A 25,591-nucleotide genomic window follows, 5' to 3' on the forward strand; every position below is an offset into this window, starting at 1 on the left:
CAAAGTACAAGCAACAAATATAGATACCTTTTATATTTTCTGTATCGTTTAGATAATTGTCGAGGGTGGTTAAAAAGCATTGAATCACTACACATTAACAAGATATACATCTATCTGCAGCCAGTAGAGGGGGTTAATAAGCAACAAATCATTTTGGAGGGCAAGGTCACAACCCCAAAACCAGTACAGTACTAATGCAAGGTCACTCACAATTCCATAAACGATACAGTACTAATGTGAGTTGAGGCAGTAGTTAAAGTGCTACTATTGGCTTTCGTGCCCCTATGCTAAGGAGAGTAAAAGTCAGCCTAGGTTCCGGTTCTTGATCGCTATCGATTGACTCAATAGAAATTGGGTACTTAAGGACGTCGAGCAAGAATGGGACTGGGCTTGGCTGTGATGACTGCCAGAATTGAATAGCTTTCCAATACTCATTGTCCAGGCTCAGATATGAAGAATATCCACTTGGGTAAGGTATTGGAGGATTCCAAGTGGTCATGGAACTGTACTCCAGCAACACTAAGTATTCTTAAGTGGAGGAAGGGGAAAATATGGGGGGGCGGGGGAATACAATACTTTAAAACAATGGCAGGTCAGTCATGAAGCATCATGGAGCAGGTTCACATACCAATGCACTGTGCTACAGGGCAACAGGCATATGTTTGTGGCTGTGATTCTCCACATTCCTGATCTTAAAAAGACTGTCGGTGTAGGAGAGCTTAGCTGATAAATTATTTCAGGCTATTTTTGATGTGACTTCCAGTGGTTGGTTACAAAGGGGTACCAGAAAAGAGCTAATAAGTCAATCATTTGTCCTTTTGGCTCGAGAATGGTGACTAGAAATGGGGAGAGAAAGAGAAAAATAAATAAATATTGACAATATGGAGCCACATATTTAAGGTGTATTCTAAAATAGCTTGATATGCAGAAATTAACCTAGAGATGAGTGTTGAAGTGAGAGTGATCAAATGCTTAATGCATTTGTATGGCAATCCTTCAACGGCTATTTACCCTTTAAAATAAGCCTGGATTAAAATAGCTTTTAAAGGAATGTTATACCAATGCATTATGTGTTTGGCTGCTATATCGATGACACTAATTTCTAGGCTGTCGTTTTCTTTAAAAAATCATAACTTCAGTGAAGTTCTCATGGCACTGCCCCTCAGATACCACTACTCTGCTGTGAGTGAGGAGGGTAATGGGTTAATGGAATAAGACTGGCCTGGTAAACAGATGTTTCCCATTTCTCTCTTTCTAAAAACTAGCATCAGGATAATTTTGAAATATTTACTGCAGAATGATGAGGCAATTTATTAATCAACAAAACAGCTGCAGTATGGTAAAACACCATTAAGTGGACCCATGTTATTTGCTGGGCGGGCAGTGGGGAATGGACTCTGGTTTAATTCTGCATGCTGCATAATTCTCAATCTCAACTGTGCTGGGGAGAGAAAATTGATAGAAGAATTATTCCCACGCCACTGTCACACACATGGTACAGAGCAGCATTTGGTGGGGGTGGGGTTGTAGGATGGCCAGTCAAATTCTCATCAGCAGTTTCTGCAAGGTCGGAGAGATGTCCTTGACTGGAAAGAAAATAGAGAGATTAGGTACCACCAAATAAATTGAAATAAAAACAACTCGGGTGGAAATAAAGTAACAATGTTTGGTTTGAGCAAATATTTGAAAATAATGAGGCAATGCTACTTTAAAAGGTTACACTAAATCACTTAAAGGACACAGATGGTAAGATATGACATAATGAGTCTGTCAAAACAATATCTCCATTTTTATAACTGTATTGAGTTCAGTTCATGTTTATTCAAATCAAATTCAGTACCTCATATGGTACTCTTCTACATCTCAAGAGAGTTTACTCCATAGCAGCCATCTACCAGTTGGAGAAAACATTATAAACAACCTCTTTTGGTTAGACATAAGCATACAGAAGGCTAAATCACAATTAGCTAGGGGCTCTTCGTTCTTCCTGTTCTGAAGGTGGAAAAGCATTGCTTCCCTGAGCCATGGGAAGGGCTTAACAACTGGTCAGGTGCACAGTGACTGCAAATCTGGGACACAGTCGGTTGGGACATTTCCACCTCACAGTGCGGAATGAATAATTCCAAAGCATGGATATTACAAGTTCCAATGTGAATTTGTAGTTGCAGCACAAATCGAGCCAATGATAAAAGAAAACAATGCAAATACTTACCGGGGTCAGAGAAAATACTGCAGTTATACCCTGATGATTGTTTAGATAAAAGTTTTAATGTAATTACCGTTGCCATAGCTTTGAGTCTCAGCATTTCGCAATGCTGAATCCAGTAGCTCAGAGTTTAAAAAAAGATTTTTTCTTTCCCTCATTATGGCCTCTTCTCTCTCCCATACATTGGGCTCAATTTTGGCCCAGCCCGTTTTTCGGCGCACTTACCAGAGATGCGCCGCTTTTCTCCGTTCAGAAGTGCACCGAAAAATTTCCTTCCCACTTTGGCCGCTGTCGTGCCTCCTCCCTGTGGTCGCGCAGCGTGGCCAGTCGAGTCGGGGGTGGCGCCAGCGTCCTGCGCCGAAAACAGTGCCGGGACGTCTGCACATGTGCAGTGGAGTGTCCGCGCATGCGCTGTAGCTCCTTGCCCCCAGCCTCTCTGTGTGCTTGCTGCAGCTGCTGTGTGGGACCCAATGCCGGCCAAATGTTGTGAGTAGGGGTATGGAGTGGCAATTGTACGAACCTCTTAGATCCATTTGGTTGGAAAATGCCTATTTATGGACTTAAATTGGAAAATACATTGCTTATTGGGGAGCTGTGTGTGCATTAACAGGTGATGCAGTCAGTTTAAGTAGCATGTTTCTTTAGATACTCACGTTGAAAAGCCTTAACCCTACTTTGGTAAATGCATCAATTTGAAGCTTTAATCACTTTAATCTTAGAAATCGCACTGGGAGGTCACTCAGCCAGGGCTAGGGGCAGGCGGGCAGGAGAACTGAAAATGCTCCTGCCCGCCGATGATTTCTATCAGTATTCCTGCCCGCCCGCCCCTAGCCTTGGCCGAGTGGCCTCCCAGTGCGATCAATCTCTTAGAAATCCCACCGAGAGGCCACTCAGCCTGGGCTAGGGGCGGGCGGGGAACTGATAGTGCTCCTGCCTGGATGATTTCTATCAGTTCTCCTGCCCGCCCCTAGCCCAGGCCAAGTGGCCTTCAGCACCGGCCGGCCCGCTGCCTTCCCGGGCAGAGTTTTAAGATGAAGGTAGGACTTACTTCAATTTTTTTATATGTTATTGAATTCTTAGAACTTTTTGTTTGCAAGGTTTGGTGGTTTGTAAGGCTTGGTGCTTTAGGTGCAGGTCCTCTCCGCTTCCCTTCCTGCCCCTATCCTAGGCTGAATGGCCTCCGATGTACCTACCTGCGCCGATTTCTTTAACTCTCCGCAAGGGTTTTCTAAAGTGGCCACATACGCTGGCCTAAGTAGATTTGGAGTAACTATTAGCTGGCCAAAGTTGCCTAAATGGGCTTAGGTGGCTGGTAACGTCCCCTTTTGAGAAAAAAAAACGAAACTAAAAAAACTGTAACTAACTCACTTACACTGGTGCAAATTTATTGTGGAAAATGGGGATTTTTAAGTTACGCCAGAAAAACCAAGTTACTCCAAAAAAAACGGAGCAACACCTGGCCAAAATTGAGCCCATTATCTCCAGGCTTGAGAGCAGGCACTAGAAGTACTGGAAAGTGTTCGTGTAGAAATTAAATGATAATAAAATTCTAGAATCATCCTCATCTATGATGTCATGCCTGGTTCAATGGAATGACACTCTTCATCTAGGCATGCACAGGAATTTTTTTCAGGCTTGCGGTAGAAATAATAACACTCATTTCACAGCTCAGGAAGTGCCCAAGTTCCATGGATGCCTGACCCTCCAATCTACCAGCCTCACCTGCAATTAGTTTGGTCAGTTTTAGAATAGCCTCAATGTGCTCACTGCTTTACACCAGAGCAGATAGAGCAATCTATCTTAACAATATTAACTTATAATTTATATACTAACTTTAACATAGAAAATGGCCACGCTGCTTCACAGATGAATATAAAAAAAAGGACATCAAGCCAAAGAAGGAGACATTTGGAGAGGGAGGTGGAGGAATCCAAAATGTAGGGCTTAGGCGGGTGAAGGTGCAGTCTACAATAATGTGGCAAAAGGAGGGGCTATACACAAGAGGCCAGATACATAGGAATGGAGAATTCCAAGGGATTATTAGGGCTGGAAAAAGTTACACAAGTAAACGCAAGGATGAGAATTTTAAATTGGAGACTTTGGGGGACTGGCTGCCAATGTGGGTCGGAGGACATGGCTAATGAACAAATGGGACTTGGTGCGGGATAGGATATGGGCAGATGAGTTTGGATGAGCTGAAGTTTACAGAGGGTGGAGGATGGGAAGCCAGCCAGGAGAGCGTTGGAATATTCGAGTTGGAGGTATCAAAGGTATGAATGAAAATCTCAGCAGCAGATGGGCTAAGATAGGAGCAGGAGCAGAAGCAGACAATGTTACAGAGGTGAAAGAAGGCTATCTTCGTGATGGATCGACTGTGGAATCGGAAGCTTGGCTCGGGGTTGAATAGGACGCTGAGAGTGCAAACAGTCTGGTTCAGTTTGAGACAGTGGCTGAGCAGCAGGAATCAGTGGAAAGGGTATGGAGTTTGTGGTGGGGGCTAAAGTCAATGGCTTTGGACTTTCCAATGTTTAACAGGAGGAAAGTGCAACTCAACCAAGACTGGATATCGGACAAGCAGTCGAACAACAGAGAGGCAGTGGAGGGGTCAAGAGAGGTGATGGAGAGGTAGGGTTGGGTGTTGTACCTGTAGAAGGTAACCCCATGTTTGTAGATAATATCACCAAGAGGCAGTACATAGATAAGAGGAGGAGACAAGGATAGATCCTTGAGGGGCTCTGGAGGTAACATTGTAGGGGCAGGAAGAAAAGTCATTGCTGGAGATGTCATGGCTAGATTAGATAGGTGAGAGTGTAACCAAGTGAGGTCAGTCCCACTTAGCTTCACAACAGAAGTGAGACATTGGAAGGGGATGGTGTGATCAACTGTGTCAATAGCTGCAGAGATCAAGGAGGATGACGAGAGAAAATGCACAATGGTCACAGTCATAGAGAATATAATTTGTGACCTTGGTTAGAGCCGTTTCAGTGCTGGGGTAGGGGAGGAAACTGAATTGGAAAGATTCAAATATGGAGCTGCAGGAAAGAAGAGCATGAATTTGGCAGGGGATAACACCTTCAAGAGCTTTGAAGATTAAAGGGAGTTTGGAGATCGGGCAGTAGTTTGCAAGGATGAGGGGCGGTTGGAATGATGGCAGCAGCTTTGAAAGGGAGAAGGACAGACCTGAAGAGAGAGAAACATTTACATCATCATCTAGCATGGGGGCGAAGACAGGGAGTTGGGTGGTCAGCAGTTCAGCAGGAATGTGGTCAAGGATCCAGGAGGTGGGTTTCATGAACAAGATGCATTTGAAAAAGACGTGAAGGTATATAAAAGAGAAAATAGATAAAAACAAGTGTTCAGGGATTGGCGAAAAGGGAGCCTCTGGAGAATTTTGGCTTGAAGGCATGGGGGGAAAAGAGGTGCAGCAGAACAGTTGGTTTCAATCTTCGTGAAAGAAGTCCTTGAGCTTCTTGCATCTGTTGTTGGATGTGAGGGTGGAGGAGACAGTGGAAATGGATGGATGGATGGTAGTAGTGAAAAGAAGCCTGAGGTTATCTGTGGTCAAACTAACCATCTCACATACATACTGAACTTCTAGATCAGAAACAGAAGTGTAATGGCAAAACAGTATAGACACAGCTAATACAGCAAATGTTGCAGCAAAACCCTGATGAGTGTTTAGTTAAGAATCCCAATTCAACAATGGTGGGTATCACAATTGAAACAAAGTCTGTTCTTATCCAATGACCACATGGGCACTTATTGTTTTTGGGGGTCCACTGGGTAGTAAGCAGAAGTGTGAAACCTGCCTAACCTTGGACATTAAGACCAATTATAGTACTGTACCCTAATGCCAATCAAATTAGGTTAGTAATTGAACCTGGTACTCACTTAGCTTCGTTACTCAATGGAGAAACTCATGAAACCATGGGAGAATCCGCTTAGAGTTTTATTATTGTGCCATCTGAATGCGGCTGGGATATCTTACAGAAAACAACCATTGGGTCATCCCAAAAGGAAAATCACTGCCATTCAATTGTAATTACAAAGGAGGAAAGCCAAAGGTCCGCTGCCAGGTTGGAGGGGACTGAAAGTGTATGGAACGATATTCTATTTTTCTTTTCTTCCTTTCTTTATGGGCTCCCTATTACATAACATATCCAGCTACAAGAGCAGGCAGTTAAGGTCCTGGAAAGTGCAGGTGCAGGAATCGGATGACAATAGATTCAGGCTTATCTGTGATGCCTTGCATGGTAGAGTCGCCTTCCAAAACTTACTGTCTGGGGTCACTGAAAAAGATGGGGGAGGTACTGGAGGGCTGCCTGTGGAACTGTATTTCAGCACATGACTGCCTTCAGAAGAGGAGAGCAAGATAAAACAATTGGACGGAAAGAGTTAACTAGCTTCCATTGTATCTGTTTATTTAGATCACTTAAACACTATGTAAAACCAAGAGCATACATCCAAAGTGATAGTCTGAGACTGTGCAGATTTGTTTTTGTAAGGTTTGAAATGCAGCCAGTGAAATTAAGAAAAGAGAATCTTTCAGAATTGGATTATAACAGGTTGCACTACATCTTGTTTGGAATATACCTACTAGAATTCTTTCCTTATTGGGACAAAAAATGTGCAATTGTGATGTGGCTTTTACACTATTCCAGCAAATGCCATAGCCACACATTTCCTTTTTTTGCAGTGGGTTTTTATCTGCTCTGTGGGAAAGCACGTGTATGAGGCTAGTCTTTGCAAATACACTAAAAAGGAATGGACAGATGTTTATAAGGTTTATCTGATTGGAGTGTTCCACTTCACCCAAAATAAAAACTTCACTGAATGAATGTAAACACACCAAAAATGGAAATAATACAAGCTCACAATAAGGAACTGCTAGGCTACAGAGGAAAACATTTTTCCTAATTAATGTGAACATTTAAAACTGCAGGATTCCTTTTGGCATCATTAGCAGAATATATCAGAATGATTGACTGAGTGTAAATACCTGTTACGTATATTGTCCACTGCCATAGAAAAAGCATAAAACAACTTCACGAGTAAAAAGGCTTTACAGAGCTTTGCTGTGAAAACAATTAGCTATACATCAAATGATGTGGCACTGAATACTATAAACCATGAAGGTCCCAAGTTCAACTTTAATCCCGGGGCTATGCTGAATTTACTGATCCAGCTCGGGCAGTAGTAAGAGTGCTACAATTGGTATCAACAATCCTGATCATGGGAGGGGAAATTCATCTATAGTTACTACTCTCGATCGTTATCCAGTAACTTCTGTTAAAAAGCAATAGTGTGTGGATATCAGGGGGCTGAAATTCAGGGTCTTTCCAAGACCTGTTACCACCCGTTTGCGGCGGCCATGCGGCGGGAACCCATGGCCGCCACTTTGTGCTCAACTGGCCGCCCCAACCCAAATTCAGGTCAGGGATTTTTCGGCCTTTGCCCACTTCCGCCCCGCTGCTGCTGACCGCTGCAAGCGCATCATAAAAGCGCGCACTGCCGCTTTCCCTCACCTCCATTTCATTCCGACGGAAATTCAGCACAAAATATCGATGCCCCGCCGCACAGTGCCCCCTACAGCTTTTTCTGTCGGTGCACCTTGTCTCCTCTCTCTGGGCCCTGGCGTTGCGATGGAAATTAAAGGGGAGGGATGAATGTCGCGGCCACTATATAATTTTTTTTTCCAACCGACTTCCATGTTGGCCAGACTATTGACCACGGGTTCAGCCGGGCCGCCAACAGACATCCTGGCACCCAGCCGAAACCCACCCTGCTGGCCCAGTGGGCCGAATTTTAAAAATGCCCGATTCTCTCCCTTTTAACTGAGGGGAGAGAGCGTGGTGACGCACTCGCGCTGTGACATCACCACTGCTGATTGACAGCGGCGTAGACCCGATCCCACCCCAACTTCAGCCCCTCAGCCTCACTTGCCGCTGCACTTCTGCCCCCTTTCGGTCCAACGAAAAAAAAACTTCAAAGACCTGAAAAGTGATCGGACGGCCGCCTCCACTCTCCCGGCGGTAAAAAGAGGAAATCATAGGGGCTGACCGCAAAATCCGACCCCAATGTTTTCAGAAGTAGAAGGCAGAAAAGCGCAGCACATTAGGACACAATGGGCACCAGCATGAGCACCCCATTTGTGCACCAGACCACTTAACATTCACGCTAGAATAGCACCTCATAAAATCATAGAATCGTTACAGCACAGAAGGAAGTCATTCAGCCTGTCGAGCCCGTGCCAGCTCTCCTGATGGCTCAACTGTTAAACACACTGCCTCATGTGAAAGTGATCCAAATGAGGCTGATTGGTGCATCAAGCTGGTACATCAATCCGCCAACAAAACCACCCAGCTGCTCAGTCAGGTTTCTTTGAATCTTTTTACTTCTGCTGCAAATACATGGCCAGCACCTGGAACCTGTGACATATATAACCACTTTGAGAATGGCAAGACTATTTAAACAATAAAAAACTCAACTCCTTCTCACCAGTTAACTCGTTCTGCTTGGACTGAGTTGCTATGTTCCTTGGCGTTCGATCTTCGTAAATGATCTGTGAGATAACAAAGAAAATCAAATGCATCATTGTCACGGTTCAAAATTCTTTGGCCATGTTTCCATGAAAAAGACTTGTACACAAGAGATTGTAATATGTGTTTTGGTTACGCCAGCCTGAAAGGGTGTCGTTTTCCCAGACATCCAAATGTTCAGTTGGCCATCTATAGGCAATTGGATGGGCAGTTATTTTGCACAGAACCCAAACAATGGCCAGTTCTTCAGCAATGTTTGGTTATTCAAGGATATCTGGCATTTTGGTGGTGACAAATACCTGTCATTTTTGTAAGTCTTGAAGGGAGGCTTTCTAAGAAACAACACAAACATCAGAAGTGAGGAAAGCAAAAGAGAGACTGCGAAAGGGTATTCAGGCTACAAGTGTGGAAACTCTGTTCAGCGAGAACTTATGTTTTTGCATTCAGTAAATAGCCTAGCAAATTGAGCTAGTATACATATATTCTTTACATTTGTAATGGTACGCAAACAGAAGTTGAACTGATAGTGCCAAGTGACTTTCATCATATTCAGTTTGGTTTGGTTCATAAGCTGCTTTCATAAAGCAGCTTATGAACCAAACCAAACAATGCTTTGCCTAACGTTAACTTAATCTGTCTTCAGAAAGACTAAAGAAGTATATGTGCTTAGGGGACACTGACCCGGTCCAGATCAGAAGGGAGTTTCCTGGGTCCTGCTACTGCTCCGGCAAATGGAGGACAGTTAACCTGTAAAAACCAGGAAACCAAGACCACCTAAGGGATCAACTGACACTACTGAACCTTTGTAGATACCAGCGGCACTACCTGGATACCCTTGCTGTCGAACAGAAACCAGAGTACTCCAGGTATGGCCCTACCAGTGCGCAATACAGACTCATCATCATCTCCTGGGATTTGGGCTCTATCCCTTTGGCTGTACTTCCAAGATCCAATTAGTTTTCCTAACTGCTTCCACACACTGCACTGTTACTTTAATGAGCTAACAAGCACTGCCCCCAGATCTTTTATCCATGTTGTGTCCTGTAGTCTAGAACCATTTATTCTATAGTTCCATTGTTTATTTCCCTTCGCTAATTTTCATTACTATGTGCTTGTTCACACTGAATGTTATTTTCCATTCAACAGCCCATCTTCACAACCTATCTAGATTCCTTTGTATTTGGTTTACCTCTTCTCTATTGCGTGAAATCCCCCCATCTAGTGTCATGTGCAAACTGGACAACTTTGTTTATATTCCAGCTCCAAACTGCTTATATATGCAGTGAACAGCAATGACCCCAGCAATTTCCTCCAATTTTCTACCCTAATTTCTTGAGGGCTCTGACACATGCAGTGGTACATAAGAACATAAGAAATAGGAGCAGGAGTAGGCCATTTGGCCCCTCAAGCCTGCACTGCCATTCAATAAGTTCATGGCTGATCTGATCATGGGTTCAGTTTCACTTCCCTGTCTGCTCCCCATAACCTTTACTCCCTTATCGCTCAACAATCTGCCTATCTCCGCCTTAAATATATTCAATGACCCAGCCTCCACAGCCCTCTGGGACAGAGAATTCCACAGATTTACAATCCTCTGAGAGAAGAAATTCCTCCTCATCTCAGTTCTAAATGGACAGCCCCTTATTCTGAAACTATGCCCCCTAGTTCTAGATTCCTCCATGAGGGGAAACATCCTCTCTGCATCTACCTTGTCGAGCCCCCTCATCATCTTATATGTCTCAATAAGATCATCTCTCATTCTTCTGAACTCCAACGAGTACAGGCCCAACTTGCTCTACCTTTTTTCATCAGTCAACTCCTTCATCTCAGGAATCAACCGAGTGAACCTTCTTTGAACTGCCTCCAATGCAAGTATATCCCTCCTTAAATACGGAGACCAAACCTGTACGCAGTACTCTAGGTTGGCCTCACCAATACCCTGTACAGTGCAGCAGGACTTCTCTGCTTTTATACTCCATCCCCCTTGCAATAAAGGCCAACATTCCATTTGCCTTCCTGATTACTTGCTGTACCTGCATACTAACATTTTGTGTTTCATGCACAAGGACCCCCAGGTCCTGCTGTACTGCAGCAATTTGTAATTTTTCTCCATTTCAATAATAATTTGCTTTATTATTTTTTCTGCCAAAGTGAATAACCTCACACTTTCCCTCATTATACTCCATCTGCCAAATTTTTGCCCAGTCACCTAGCCTGTCTGTATCCCTTTGCAGATTTTTTGTGTCCTCCTCACAACTTGCTTTCCCACCCATCTTTATATCATCACCAAACTTGGTTACATTACACTCGGTCCCTTCATCCAAATCATTAATACAGATTGTAAATAGTTGAGGCCCCAGCACCGATCCCAGTGGCACCCCACTAGTTACTGTTTGCCAACCTGAAAATGTCCCATTTTTCCCGACTCTGTTTTCTGTTAGTTAACCAATCCTCTATCCATGCTAATATATTACCCCCAAACCCATAAACTTTTATCTTGTGCAGTAACCTTTTATGTGGCACCTTATCGAATGCCTTCTGGAAATCCAAATACACCACATCCACTGGTTCCCCCTTATCCATCCTGCTTGTTACATCCTCAAAGAACTTCAGCAAATTTGTCAAACATGATTTCCCTTTCATAAAACCATGCCGACTCTGCTTGATTAAATTATGCTTTTCCAAATGTCCTGCTACTGCTTCCTTAATAATGGACTCCAACATTTTCCCGGCATCAGATGTTAGGCTAACTGGTACAAGTTCATAGCCGCCCGCTGACCATCTGTAACTCTTACAAGTGGGTGTTCTTCATGTGTGAATGTTGACAGCGAGTGTCAGCAGACTATTCGACAATGGGGAATGTCACAGCTGAGCTTGATCTTGTCTACACCCAGTGCCCGCATATGCACACTGTCCAAAAGGAATTAGTTTATAATAATCAGGAGCAGCTGGACTGCAGCAGCCTTTAGCTCTCGTATCACAACACTGGCTGACATTTTAGTCAGTGTATACTTGGGATCAAACCCAAAATCTTTCTGATCCATGTCTTAACTACACACTAGCAACACATTTAACAACTGAGCTATCATAGGAGTGGTTCACAGGTACCATCTGGCCCACTTTTGTCACTTGCAACAATTTTAAGCTTCTCGATGTTTTATTGTACTATTCCTAACTGAACCAAAAGAATATCCTTTAAATAGGGTTTTATTTTCTATTTCTCGCTTACTTTTTATACAACATCATTCAACGCTATCCCTATCTCATCCCCGCTGACCTTTGAACTTCTCATTCACATCTTTGTCACTCCTGTGCTCATCAGCCTCCCGAGCTTCACCGTCTGGAAGTTCCAACATGCTCAAAACTTGCACCTTATCCTGTAATAAACACCAGTCACTTCCCATGCTTACCACCGCTGAACCTCCACTGATTCCCCATCCAATAATAATGCATTGGTTCTGAAATCCTTACCTTTGTTACAAACCCATTCATGAGTTTGTACCACCATACCGCTGCAACCTCTGCCAGCTCTATGTTCTATCTTGCATCCTCTGTACTTCTCACATTGGCTAACTGTGCATTTGCTCCAGTTCCACTTCCATCCTACTCTAATACTCTCTCTAAACGCTTCAATCTTGCTCTATCTCTCCATCTTCAAAACCCTTCTCAAAAACAATCTTTACTGCAACCACCTCTAAGTCTTTTCCTAACCAAGGTTTGTTTTTTTCCTCCCCACCCTTGGGGGATATTTCATTGAAGAATAGGGTACATAATTAAAAAAACATTTTTTGTTGCAAAACTTTAACTTCTAGTTAGTATTTCAATAAAGAACCAACTCCCATGTTGCAGCTTCTCATAGAAAGCTTACCTTTTTGTCAAATTCCCTGAAGCAAGTGTTCCCCTGTTCCTTGTCACTGGTTCTTCCTGTAGTTGGTGATGGGATATTGTCATTGATGTCAGAATGCAACCATTTCTGGACAGTTGATAGTTTCCCATTCTGGGAGCTTATCTCTGACTGGAAAATACTATCAGCAGTCTCCATTGTAGGTGCAAGTTGCCCTGTGATGGTATTCCCATTGTCATTGATTGAGGCCCACCTATTTTTTCTAAAAACGTAATTTTCTTTTCTACCGTCATTATCTTCTTCCTCGATGCTTGAAGAGCTCTCCTGCTCCTGCTGCAACATTTCATTGTGTTGTGTTCCAATTGTCCAGAGCGTTTCTAATGTACCCCTGGGACTGTCAGCTATCGGTCCCTCGTTGGAATCCTTGCCACTCTCAGAGTCCCAGTCAGAATCAGTGCTAGAGGAGCAGCGATCCAAACCAGAGGATTCTGCCCTCTGTCGAGATGCTCGAAAAGGTTTCACTGAACCACCATCAACTTTCTTCAGTGGATCGAGAACGACAACCATATTGGAAGCCATTTCTGTAGTTCAGAAGAAACAAAGTTTAAATTTTTTTTTAAAACACTGAATGTGTCCATTTATGTGCACAATATTAAATAGAATGCCAGTCCCATTCCCACAAGTACTACAAGATCACATGACTGTAATACTACCTCAACACTGCAACCACATGTCACCACTGAAACAGTGCTTCGGGAAATGTTTTTGAATGTGCATTGTCCTATTTCGTTGGCAAGAAACCAATGCAACAGCCTACAGAGCCAAATGTAAAGGCTAAACAAAATACAGCACAAGGCAGGCCTGCCATTTGCAGAGGTAAAAAGAGAAAGATAAAAATGTGCGTACAAAATCCATTCAATGGGAAAGACATTGGACTTGTGCTCAAATTGGGCAACAAGTCAACAGAGTGATTGCTCGGCATGTCGGTCTACGCCAGCCTGAGACACAAACCAAATTTTCAGCTTTGGGCCTCATCTGAATAGAAGCGACGAGCTGCGGGTGCCAAACGGCCGTCCAGACACAGCTTGGTGGATATGGTTTGGCAAATTCTGGCCAGCTCCAATGCCAAACCGGCCCATGGATAGATCCTGGGATGAGGAGGAGGAAGATGCAAAGCCAAAGGGGGGGGCCAGCAAACCTGCCGCAGTGTTTTTATGGAGCCAAGCTGGTGTGCTCCTGCTCCTTCTTGCTCCACAGATGTATAATTTTTTTAAAGTTTCGAGCGGCCTTCAAAAAAACGTTGGTCAGGCCACTCAAGCCTGGTACAGCTAAGCAGAGGTTGCCCGACACAAGCTCCGCCCATTTGCACCTAAATTCTGGAGCAGTGTCCTACAAGCAATTTGCATAGAGCTCCAATTTGCATGGAAAAGTAGCCTTCCGCCTGTTTCAGTCAGGCAAGCTACTCGCAATTTTACAGATGCGCCTGAATACAGAATCAGGTGTGCCTTGGGCAACAGTGGGGTGCCAGAAATGCCTTCACAATTTTCTCAGGGGCGTCTGTTTCTAGGTGCAAAATGGAAGGTGGTGAGTTGAATTTCTCCCCCAATATTTCTAAACAGACATTCATATAGTTTCAATCTTATCAATGCAAATTTTTAAAAATGTCTGCACAGGTACTAAACTTCAAAATTATTTTACTCAGCTACAATCATTAGGTAGAAACAGGTTTCACTTGACAACGGGCTGCGGCGAGAGTTACCTATCTATCCTGATGAGGTGAAAAACGAAACATCTCACTAGGTTGCTAGTAGTAAGTCTTGTGCGTTTTCTGCTATCTCTCTATTCTTTATCTCTTCATCCTCTGCTTTATTCTGAACCTCATCTTTCTTTCTCTGTTGGTGTTCACTATGTCACTGAGCTGCAATCCCTCCATGACATCGGCGGAGCTAGGTTTGGCCGATTGGAGAGGTCGGACTCCGATTTGGCCAATTAGGCAGGAAGAGGATTGAGCTTGGAACAGGGGAATGCCAACTTACCTTGTCTGAAGGTCGAGCCGGGAACCACACAGATTTGTAGGCTAAACCTGGAGGCAATAGGTAGGAGAGATTCCTGGGAGCAAAATGGAGGCAGTCCCCCAAAGCTGTATTGGCTGACCTCAAAATGATTGGGGGTGTAATGACCCCCTGACCTCTCCAATGGCTCCATTCTACTAGTGTTTTTTGTATTGTATTTTCACACATACATGCACCGTGACAACCTGTTGCTGCATAATACTGACACTCCTCTGCTATTGCTTCCCCTTTCCTTGTATGCTGACCCTTGTCCTTCACCTGCTTTTCTAGGTCCATCTGCAGAATATGACCAAGAGGAGGAGAATCGTCTCTCCCAAGCAATACCACAGAAATTTGGACCCAGGTAGAACAGACAGCGGGTAAGAAGTGAGCAGGAGCAGAGCAGGTGGAAAGTACAGCCCAGGACATAGCTCGCCGGAGGACAAACTCGGCTTCTAGCTCTACTGAGGAGGAGAGAAATGCCGATGTTCAAAAGAAAACCGCTGTTGTCCTTCAGCATCTGCTCCATCCTTGCTGTCACTGGTATCTTCCTCATCATTGTGGAAGGCCTTCGTGCTGTATAGATTCCATGTGTTGTCCCCATTGAACAACAAAGTTGTGCAGAATGTAGCAGACAACCACAGTCTATGGAAAGCCTCCAGATCTGTCCAGGTACAAATTTGTTGTTTGAGCAGTCCATTGGTATGCCCTATGATGCCTCTAGTGGTACGATGGCTCTAGTTGTATTGCTGTTCAGTGGGAGACCATGGGGCCGAAATTCACCCCCGCCCAAAATGGGTCACACTTGCCGCTTTTGAAGTGATTTCTCCGCCTCATCGGATGAGGTGGCCTCTTTTGCGAAAGTCAGCTCTTTCTCATTTTTTTTGAAGCGGACCGGAAGTCGGTCATAATGGGGGCGGAAGTGAGGCGGTAAGTACTCTAGAGGGGCGGAAGTGAAGGTGGGACAGAGTCTCCACCACTGTCAGTCAGCAGCGGAGCGGTGATGACGTTATTACGCGTGTGCGTCACCACGTCTCTCCCCTTCACTTAGGTTCAGTCCACTGGGTCACCAGGGAGGGTTTCAGCCAGGCCAGCGGTCTGGCACCCAAGAGGGAGCCGAATCTGGAGGTACAATTGTCCAGCTAACCTGGAAGTCAGCCGGCAAAAAAAATAAAATAGCGGCCTCGGCAGTGGGCCCTCATCTTTAATGGCCGCTGCGCAGCCAAGTCGCACACACAGAAGACAAGGCGCACTGGCAGATAAAGCTGTCAGGGGCACCGCTCAGTAGATCGAGGATTTTTACAGCTGAATCTGGCTGGAGGTGCTGGTCGGCAGTGAAGGTGCGGAAGTGGGAACCACCAGAAAAATCCTCGAGCTGAATTTCGCTGGTGGCGGCCATTGGACCGGCAGTCGGCGCCCACTCGACTCCGCTGCTTGGCCGCCGCTTTCTGGTGGTAAGCAGCCTTTTTGGGGAGCTGAATTTCTGCCCCCATAATTAGAACACAGACATGCCAGCTTTGTTTAACTGCACCTTGGGACAAAACTTACTACATCAAGGGCCAACAGTGTACTGAGGGTAAAGAACATGACTGGAACAGGTAAACTACAGCTTCTCGCAAGTCAAAAAACCTGCAATCCGCTTATGTCGCTAAAATTGACATTAGTGGATAGGAATGTAATTAGTTAAACCAGGAAAGGATATTCAATTTGAAAAGATTGTAGGTCATGCAATGCATGAAACAGACAAGATGTAGTACAGCTGTTTGAAGGAAAGAGGACTCATCTCTTAATTGGAAACAAACCTGATGTCAGACAACAGGAAATTAATAAAGGTAAGGCTCACTGAAATAACCTTTTAGTGTGTCAATACACATGTCCCCAACAATGGGTCTTTTTTTCTGATTGTAAAACAAACAATATCAGCTTCAATTATTTAATATCTTTTGGCACGGTTTGCTAGAGCTGAGTATAGAGCACACACAATAAAGGACAAAGCAGCTTTTAATCTAATAAAGACATTTTCTTGACTGGAATTATCCCAATCTACAGCACAGCCAATTGCTTTTTAAATCAGGCAGTCCTCTCAAAATTGTTTATTTTTCTTTAACAAAAAGGATTGCGAAATAGTCTCAGTACGTACCATCAGGCTCACTCTGGCTGCTGTTCCTCTGGTTTCGAAGTTCTTGGATTTGTGCTCGGATCTTTTGTCTCTGCTCCAAATCCTCAGTCTCTCCTACCTGAAAACAACAATTTTTAGTCTGTAAGTACTTTGTTCATATGAAAAGAGATTTAAAAAAAGCAAGTCAGCCAGGTTATGTAACATTGTACAGCTGAATTTATAATGAACTGTTCATAAAGGTTACTCTTTTGATAATTACTTTCATGTGTCAGTTCCCTTCCTTCAAGTGCTGTAAAAGGTGAAAATAAATATACATTACATCAATTCTTATGAATACAACAGTCCTGAATGTCCCCTTATGTACTGTAAAGTACAGCATCACAATAGCGGTTTATTTACGAGTAGCAGTCAGGGAATAAAGTTTTCTTCAACTTGAGTTTTACAATTTAGCACTTAATCATCTATCTTTTAATTAGTTACGGAAAAAACGTTGATGGTAAAGGCAATCATAACAGAGTACTGAAAAAGCAAAACTAATTTCCCTGTGCTTAGTCCTATCAACAGGATATCTATTTGATCCACTCCATTCAATAGTACGCATTCATCAGATTCTGGATAAAGGCTTGCCGCTAAAAGTCTTCCTAAACGTTATATGGATTGCATCTAGCCATCAGGTCAAGAATACTACTATCAAAAATACATTAACATACATGCCATCCCACCCACAACAGGGATTAACTGCATCTTACTGCCTCCTCTAAAGAAAGAACTTGCATTTATACAAATCAGGAATGAAATTTAACAGTGGCATCCTCCAAATCTGACAAAATTTACAACACCTCACTATTCAGATCTCACCAAGGATAGAGATTCACCACTGTGTACCTCTCCACATCCTGGCTACAAGAAGTTATAGCTTCTCACTATGTGCAGCTCAAATGAACAAGGATTCACAGATATCTCATTCTCCGCACTGTCAGCTAGGAAACATTGTGAGAGCAAAGCATTCAGTCTCGTGTGGAGTTGGCGGGGGGGGGGGGGGGGGGCGGAAGAGTAAGTGAGTTGGCTCATTCATCTCTCTAAATATACTTCCTGTCAGCAGGTTACACAGCAACAGTATCTCCCACCCGCCCCCTCCACCACCAAATATCAATGTCCTATCAGCTAGAGGAGGCTGCATTTATTTTGATGTACGAAGAGTGAGATATAAGGAAAAGAAGCACTACTGCCACAAATTTCGAGTTGGGAAAACTTAATGTGCAGCTTATTTGCTGGCAGAGACTCCTAGGCGGAGGCCCAATACCTGCAGCAAAGGGCATTCATATTCCAAAGGGTTAAACATCTGATGCAGTAACATTTTCAGAAATTGAAGCATGGATTTCATCTATAACTCGCAGCCTTATAAAACAAGCTGTAGGGCAGGCAGCTCTTTGCATTCGTTTTGCATTCTCACCCAAATGATGAGGTGAGATGTCTCATGCAGTCCACAATCTCATCTGAAAGGGGAAATTTCACAACGACATCTCATGCATGCTGTCCGCTGCCCTATGCATCTTACAGTGCTTATTATTAAATGAGCTCCTTCTTTTACGAGGAGGCAAGATTACAGATCTATGAAAAACTAGGTCTACAATTCTGCAGCCAGGATAAGGAAGCCAGATTTACTATGCAAAAGAAAAATACTCGCAGATGCTGGAATCTGAAATAAAAACAGGAAGTGCTGAAAATCTCAGCAGGTCAGGCAGCATCTGTGGAGAGAAACAGAGTTAACGTTTCAGGTCTGTGACCCTTCGTCAGAACTGGAAAAGTTTGAGATGTAACAGATTCTTAAGGAAGTGCAGGGACAGTGAAAGGGGAAAGGGAACAAAAGAGAAGGTCTGTGATAGGGTGGAAGGCAGAAGAGATTTAATAGACAAAAGGGATGGTGGGCAAAAATGAGATGGTAATGGCACAAGTTAAGAAACAAAAGACGAGTCTAGATGGGGTGTGAATGGCAGAATCATCACCAGCTGCCATAGGTAAAAGAAAAAAAGGAGGAAAGGGAAAAAAATATATATCCAATTTCCATCCTTCCCTCACCTTTACATGGTTCATCTCTGACTCTTCCCTTCCTTGACTTCTCTGTCTCCATTTCTGGGGATAGTCTATTGACAAACATTTACTATAAGCCCACTGACTCCCACAGTTACCTGCACTACACATCCTCGCACCCCGCATCCTATAAGGACTCCATTCCATTCTCCCAGTTTCTCCACCTCCGTCACATCTGTTCTGACGCCACCTTCCACACTAGTGCCTCTGATATGTCTTCCTTTTTCCTCAACTGAGGATTCCCCTCCGCCGTGGTTAACATGGCGTTCTATTTCCCGCACTTCTGCTCTCACCCCTCCCCCTCCCTCCCAGAACCACGACAGGGTTCCCCTTTCACTCCACCAGCCTCCACGTTCAATGGATCATCCTCTGCCATTTCCGCCACCACCAGCGTGATCCCACCACCAATCACATCTTCCCCTCTCCTCTCCCTCAGCATTCCAAAGGGACCGTTCCCTTCACGACACCCTGATCCATTCCGCAATCACCCCTAGCACCCGGAGAAGTTTGAGGTAATGCATTTGGGGAGGACTAACAAGGCAAGGAAATACACATTAAATGGTAGGACACTGAGAAATGTAGAGGAACAAAGGGATCTTGGAGTGCATGTCCACAGATCCCTGAAGGTAGCAGGGCAGGTAGATAAGGTGGTTAAAGAAGGCATACGGAATATTTGCCTTTATTAGCGAGGCATAGAATACAAGAGCAGGGAGGTTATGCTTGAAATGTATAAAACACTAGTTAGGCCACAGCTAAAGTACTGCGTGCAGTTCTGGTCACCATATTACAGAAAAGATGTGATTGCACTAGAGAGATTTACGAGGATGTTGCCTGAATTGGAGAATTTTAGCTATGAGGAAAGATTGGATAGGCTGGGTTTGTTTTCTTTGGCATAGAGGAGGCGGAGGGGAGACCTTATTGAGATGTATAAAATTGTGAGGCCTAGAGTGGATAGGACGGACCTATTTCCCTTAGAAGAGAGGTCAACAGCCAGGGAGCATAGATTTAAAGTAATTGGTAGAAGGCTTAGAGGAGATAGGAAGGGAGATTCCTTCACCCAGAGGGTAGTGGGGGTCTGGAACTCACTGCCTGAAAGATTGGTAGAGGCAGAAACCCTCACCAAATTTAAAAAGTACTTGGATGTGCATAACCTATAGGGCTATGGACCAAGAACTGGAAAGTGGGATTAGGCTGAATAGCTCTTTGTTGGCCGGCGCAGACATGATGGGCCGAAATGGCCTCCTTCTATGTTGTAGATTTCAATGATTCTATGATTCACCCCCCTCCCCTCCACTTCCCATGGCACCTTACTGTGCAAGCACAGGAGATGCAACACCTGCCCTTTTACCTCTACCCTTCCCACTGTCCAGGGCCCCAAACACTCCTTCCAGGTGAAACAGCGATTTACTTGTACTTCTTTCAATTATGTATTCGTTGCTCACGATGTGGTCTCCTCTACATTGGGGAGACCAAACGCAGATTGGGTGACTGCTTTGCAGAATCACCTTCGTTCAGTCCGTAAACGTGACCCTGAGCTTCTGATCGCCTGTCACTTTAGATCTCTGCTCCACTCCCACTCTGACCTCTCCGTCCTCGGCCTCCTACACTGTTTCAATGAAGCTCAATGCAGGCTTGAGGAACAGCACCACATCTTTCGTTTAGGCACTTTACAGCCTTCCAGACTCAACATCGAGTTCAACAATTTCAGACTTCAACCACTGCCCATTTTTTTTTTTTCCCCTTTCCTCCTTTTTTTACTTTCTTTCTTAAGGGTCCTTTCACTTTCACTTTCTTAAGGGTCACAGGCCAGATTTACTAGTTGGTTCGTGGTCACTGGTCTCCTGGAAACTGAAGTAGCGACACTATAAAAACAGTTTTTAGTGCTCACAAATTGCCCATTCACAAGGAGCAGGTAATAACCACCTCAAGACAAGTAATGACTAATAAACAAAAAAGAGATGTTATTGCTGTAAAAATGTTCTTTAAAATTCTAATGAACCGTTTGGGAACAATAGCAAAGTATCAGCTTAGAATTGTTAATTAAATATAAATGTTAAACATAAAGCACACTATAAATAAAAATATATCCTCCAGTTGACTCCAATAGCTCAACTAATTAAGATAGTGAGTAGCTGAGCCATATAGTCCCAGCTTCGTGCAGAGTTAACGGGTAAAGGCAACACAATTGGTCTGAGCCATGGTTAGGAAAACACAGCACAGGAGGGAGCCATTTGATTTGTGGGATCTGTACTAGTGCCAACTCTTCAACTGGAGATATTTACTCTCATTCCATTTTTCTGCCCATTTCCCATATCCTTATATATTCTTTATTTTCTAATACTTGCACAATTCCCTCTCAAATGATGCCTCTGCCCCTGCAGCTACTTGTGGTAAAGCATTCCATGTTCTAGTAACCCCTCAGATGAAAAAAAAATATCAAATCCCCCTTTCAGTGTTCGAATGATAATCTCACAACTATAGATTCTGGTTACAGATCTGACAACCTGTAAAATCAATCTTTCACTTTAACCTCTCAAAGGTCTTTCATAATCATGAAAACCTCTACTAGAATCCTTCGTTAACCTTCTGCTTCTGTGATAAAAGTTCCAATTTTTTCACGCCTTTCTTCAAAACCAGCCACTCATTCTTGGCATCATTCTAGTAAATCTTCATTGTACTCTTTTTAAAGCTCTGATATGCGTTACATTTTTGGATTTTTGGATTTCATTTATCTTGTTTATTTTAGATATCTTTGGCTTCCATGTTTCAGATTGCTCTCGTAGGTAAGATCTAACACTTTATGTCCTCAGTGGATCTTCATGATATCCAGATACAGCCCAGGACAACAAAGAGAGAATCTTTTTTTAAAGATTGTTTAGCGATTGGTTCTATTGGTTGCCTGCACATGATTCTTCTCATCATTGAAAGGTGGCAGAATAACACTGCCAAACAATCTTTTTCAATAAAATATATTTTTTAAGTAGTTGATCCTAATCCCTGCTCCCTGGTGTCATGATTGCCCTCCCTTGTGATGCCATCCTTGTCTGCATTATAGTGGTATACCCATCAAACAACTTCAAACCCCTACAATTTTCAGGCACTGTCTCCATCTGAGTCTTCCTTCCCCTCCAGCAGATGGTATCCACTTCCCTTCATCTACCTCCCTATTCAAGTTTAGCTGCGGGGCAAGAAATCAGCCGATGTGCTGTTCTGCTAGCTCCCTGCCATTTTCTGCTGGAGGTGATGTCAGCTATTGAGTCTATCCACCCAAATAAAGTGAGAAGTATTCAAATACGTCATACATCACAATTACCACCTTAATTTCCACAGTGTCCATGGTTGATATAGCATGCAAGAAGGGTTTTAAATTTGAAACAGCCCCGTTAAAGAATGCAATTGATCACAGGGGGATATTTACACCCAGTCTACAATGTCTATGACAGCCATTTTCCTTCTCTTGACCCCGAGGTGGGTTTCCCAGCGCAAACAGGAATCCCACAGGGAGTCTGTCAAAATTATTTAAATTAAGCTCAGAAAATTCATTGGAGTTAGTGATAACCAAGCTGGGTGGATGCAGAGCCCACCCATCGACTTCTCTCCGAGATTCCACCAAAGCGAAAAAGCCAGCTCAGGTGAGAATAGGATCGCAGTTGACTGTAATACTTCACCCAAGGTTGAATAGTGTGCTGACACTCACTGTCCAGACTCACACAGGAAGACTAGGAACTTGTGCGAGGTAACAGAGAGTGATTGGTTCCATGGAACTGTACCCAACAGGGACAGCAAGAAAGAGGGTAGAAAAGTGACAGGGGGAAAAAAGAATTACCTCTCCACTGTACAGATACATTCTTATCATTGGTTATGATGAACATTCAGCACAGGTTCTTTAAGATAGGGAAAGGGAAAGTTTAGTTTGTCTTTCAATGGAAATATCATCAGTTCTCAGCGGTTCTGATGAAACTTGAAGTTACCCCTTTTATTGTGTTTTTTATAGTCCATTTTTAGTTTAACCTAGAGGCCAAAAGTGGCAAGAATCGGGGCAAAGACCCCAGAGATTTAAATAAATTAAGTATGAAGACTCAGTATGCTGAAGACCAGCATAGCCTGTTGCTATGCACTCCATTTAAATATGCAGGCCTGCCTTACATTGACAATGGGCTTCTTTTTTGACCTCTGATCTCCGCATGCAACAACTCATTAGACTGAAAGGATGTGGGAAAATCTACCAAGTCCCTAGCCACTCATACATGCACAGAAAAGCTGCAGGTATTCAATCTTCAGTTCCCCATCTCCTCTTAACAATGGCTGAATGGAAGAAACCATTTCTTTAAGAAGCTCAACATTATTACAATATAAGCTTGATGCGCTCCGGATTAGCATAAAGACACCCACGTAAAGGAAATAAGTTTAAATAGGCATCATGATATTATTTACAAAGCTTTCTCTATTGAAAATGTACAAAAGTTAGATGGTAGATGTATATAACTACTATTAGAAACATGCTAGATAAAAGGATTTAGACCATTTGCAGCATAAAAATTCCAGGATCAAATATTTGTAAAACCTCCCAAAACTGGCGCAAAATTAGAGACATCATTGCTCCCTTGCCTACCCAAGAACATTGACAGATCACCCCAGGACACCAGTGAATATGAAAACATCACTTCCACCCCAAGGACCATCAAGGATCGGACACATAGTTATTTTTACATCTAACTAGATAAATAAAAAATTATAAATTGTTTATCATCAGGCTGGTAGGATGATCTGTGAGGTATATCATGCATAAGGTCTGACACAGATCAGATTTGGGTCTGACTCTATGTATTGCTCATCCTCAGTCTGTACCATAACTGTCCACATGACACAATCGTTTCACAAAATTCCACTGTGCTAGCCAAGCACAATGCATTCAACACCAAGTTCTAGAAGCAGATATATATGAGAGCCAATTGCTGAAATCTTCTTCTCTAAGTGACTCACTCCGCAACAGAAGTAATTACAACTGTTCCAAGACACATAACTGCACTGCAGCCTTCTGCTAGCTGGAATACTGCTCTCTGCGACTGACTCATTACAATTCTGAATCCATGAAAACAGGTTGTCTGCCTGGTTCTGTGCCTTTGACTTATGTTGAGCATGAGGAGCAGCATCCAGGAGTGGAAAGGACGCTGACCCCTACCTATCTCAATTGTAACTAGCTGAAGGTGGACCCAAATACACTCCCCAAGTGAGTCTTTTCCAGTTGGAATGCAGACAGGCAGGGAAATTTTCCACCTCGTGGTATCAATTTCCACTGACATAATTCAGGAATGCATGGCCTGGGAATGCGGGCAATAAACGCTTACATCCAATCTTCGCTGGAAACTTCCCTGTTATAATTTTCCATTCTAGTTGCAAATCCACATTTACTCCCTTTCGTTCATTTTGTTTACATGCTGCATAGTAATTAGGACTGTTATAGGCCTACCAAATCTCCCAATGTTTAAGTTGAATTACCACCCAATGTTATTTATGTCCATTCAGACCTAGTCTTAAAGATAAGTTGCATTGATATGGAGCACAGCCTTTTTTGATAAATTTTCTAAATGCAATTTTCCTGTATTTTCAGGTCAGACCATGGAAGAAGTAGTTCTGTTGGTGGAGAAGCAGTTTAACCATGGTTTCCAAAATTAAAGCAAAACCACTATTAAAAAAAATCAGCAGAACAGGAAAATCATTAAACAAGGATCTGCAAGGTAGCTCTCAAAAAAAACAACTTGCACTAACTACACCTCAGTACACCAAGCTATCTAGTTGCTACAGAGTCAACTGCCCCGTGGCAAATCCGATTACCTTAATATTAGGAGATACATTAAAAGTGCCCCATTCATTGCATTTTATGCTTTGCTTGGTACAAGATTAAAGAAGGCATTCGCTGGCACTGTAAACTGCAGCAGCAGAAAGAAGGCTCCCTGGACAATATGGTTATAAATTAAACCCAAGTTATTTCCCTACAAGAGCTCAGTGCATACATAGTTATTATGTTTCCCCCAGCATTTTCCTTTGATGACGGTACATGTTTACCATGTTCTGCTTCTTAATCTTGTGTTCCTCCCACTAGCAAGTGTAAGTGATGTTTCTGGCCAATGGATGTCACTTGGTGCCTCTTAGGATATAGGTGGTCCTCATGTGCTGGGTCATTAGATGGCATGTAATCTAGTTCTGCAATGTGTGCTGCTGCCCGATTATTCTGCTTGCTTTCTGTCACATTTGTGGGGGGGGACTGCAAGGCCGGATGAAGCATCACCCTGAGGCACAGCAGCTTCATCCATGCTTACACTAACCATGCCCTGCGTTTGAGCACTCCAGTGATGTGAATGGGAGCGCACCTCCAGTCAGCAAGAGTGAGAACTTGCATAATTGTTTGGCATCTGATTCCCAGGTATATTGATACCAGGCAGTAGAATGGAATAGGAACCAAATTGAGCATGCATAAGACACACTCCAACTGACTTTAGAATTACTGTCACCGTGGGATCTGCTGCAAATAGTTGGGGTTGCCATATTCTCCAGTTGCAACAAGATGCGGCTGGTGGACTCCTCCATACTCGCCACCAGAAGTTGCAAGGTAAGTTTCATCTCTTTTAAATAGTGCAGAAATGCTGGTGCTCAGACAGCATGCTTCTTTTAAATGCAAGACCTGTGATGCCAGTATCCCAAGACGCCACAGATTGAGCAGAACCCATGAGCTGCCCTGTA

At 43.4% G+C, this 25,591-nt stretch overlaps 1 protein-coding gene across 4 annotated transcripts in view; it reads right to left on the reverse strand.

Annotated features, from left to right (window-relative positions):
• The window catches only part of smtnb (smoothelin b), a 385,166-nt gene that overhangs the window by 135,127 nt on the left and 224,448 nt on the right, over positions 1-25,591 (reverse strand). For all 4 annotated transcript variants that reach the window (XM_070887930.1, XM_070887932.1, XM_070887931.1 and 1 more), the window contains 3 exons: positions 16,781-16,877; positions 12,614-13,170; positions 8,705-8,768 (listed from right to left, as the gene is read on the reverse strand). In XM_070887930.1, the coding sequence (XP_070744031.1) occupies positions 8,705-8,768; positions 12,614-13,170; positions 16,781-16,877 (718 nt within the window). The remainder of the gene's footprint in view (positions 1-8,704; positions 8,769-12,613; positions 13,171-16,780; positions 16,878-25,591) is intronic.

The sequence above is a fragment of the Pristiophorus japonicus genome, chromosome 8 (assembly GCF_044704955.1).
Source record: "Pristiophorus japonicus isolate sPriJap1 chromosome 8, sPriJap1.hap1, whole genome shotgun sequence".
In the NCBI taxonomy this organism is placed as follows: domain Eukaryota; kingdom Metazoa; phylum Chordata; class Chondrichthyes; family Pristiophoridae; genus Pristiophorus; species Pristiophorus japonicus.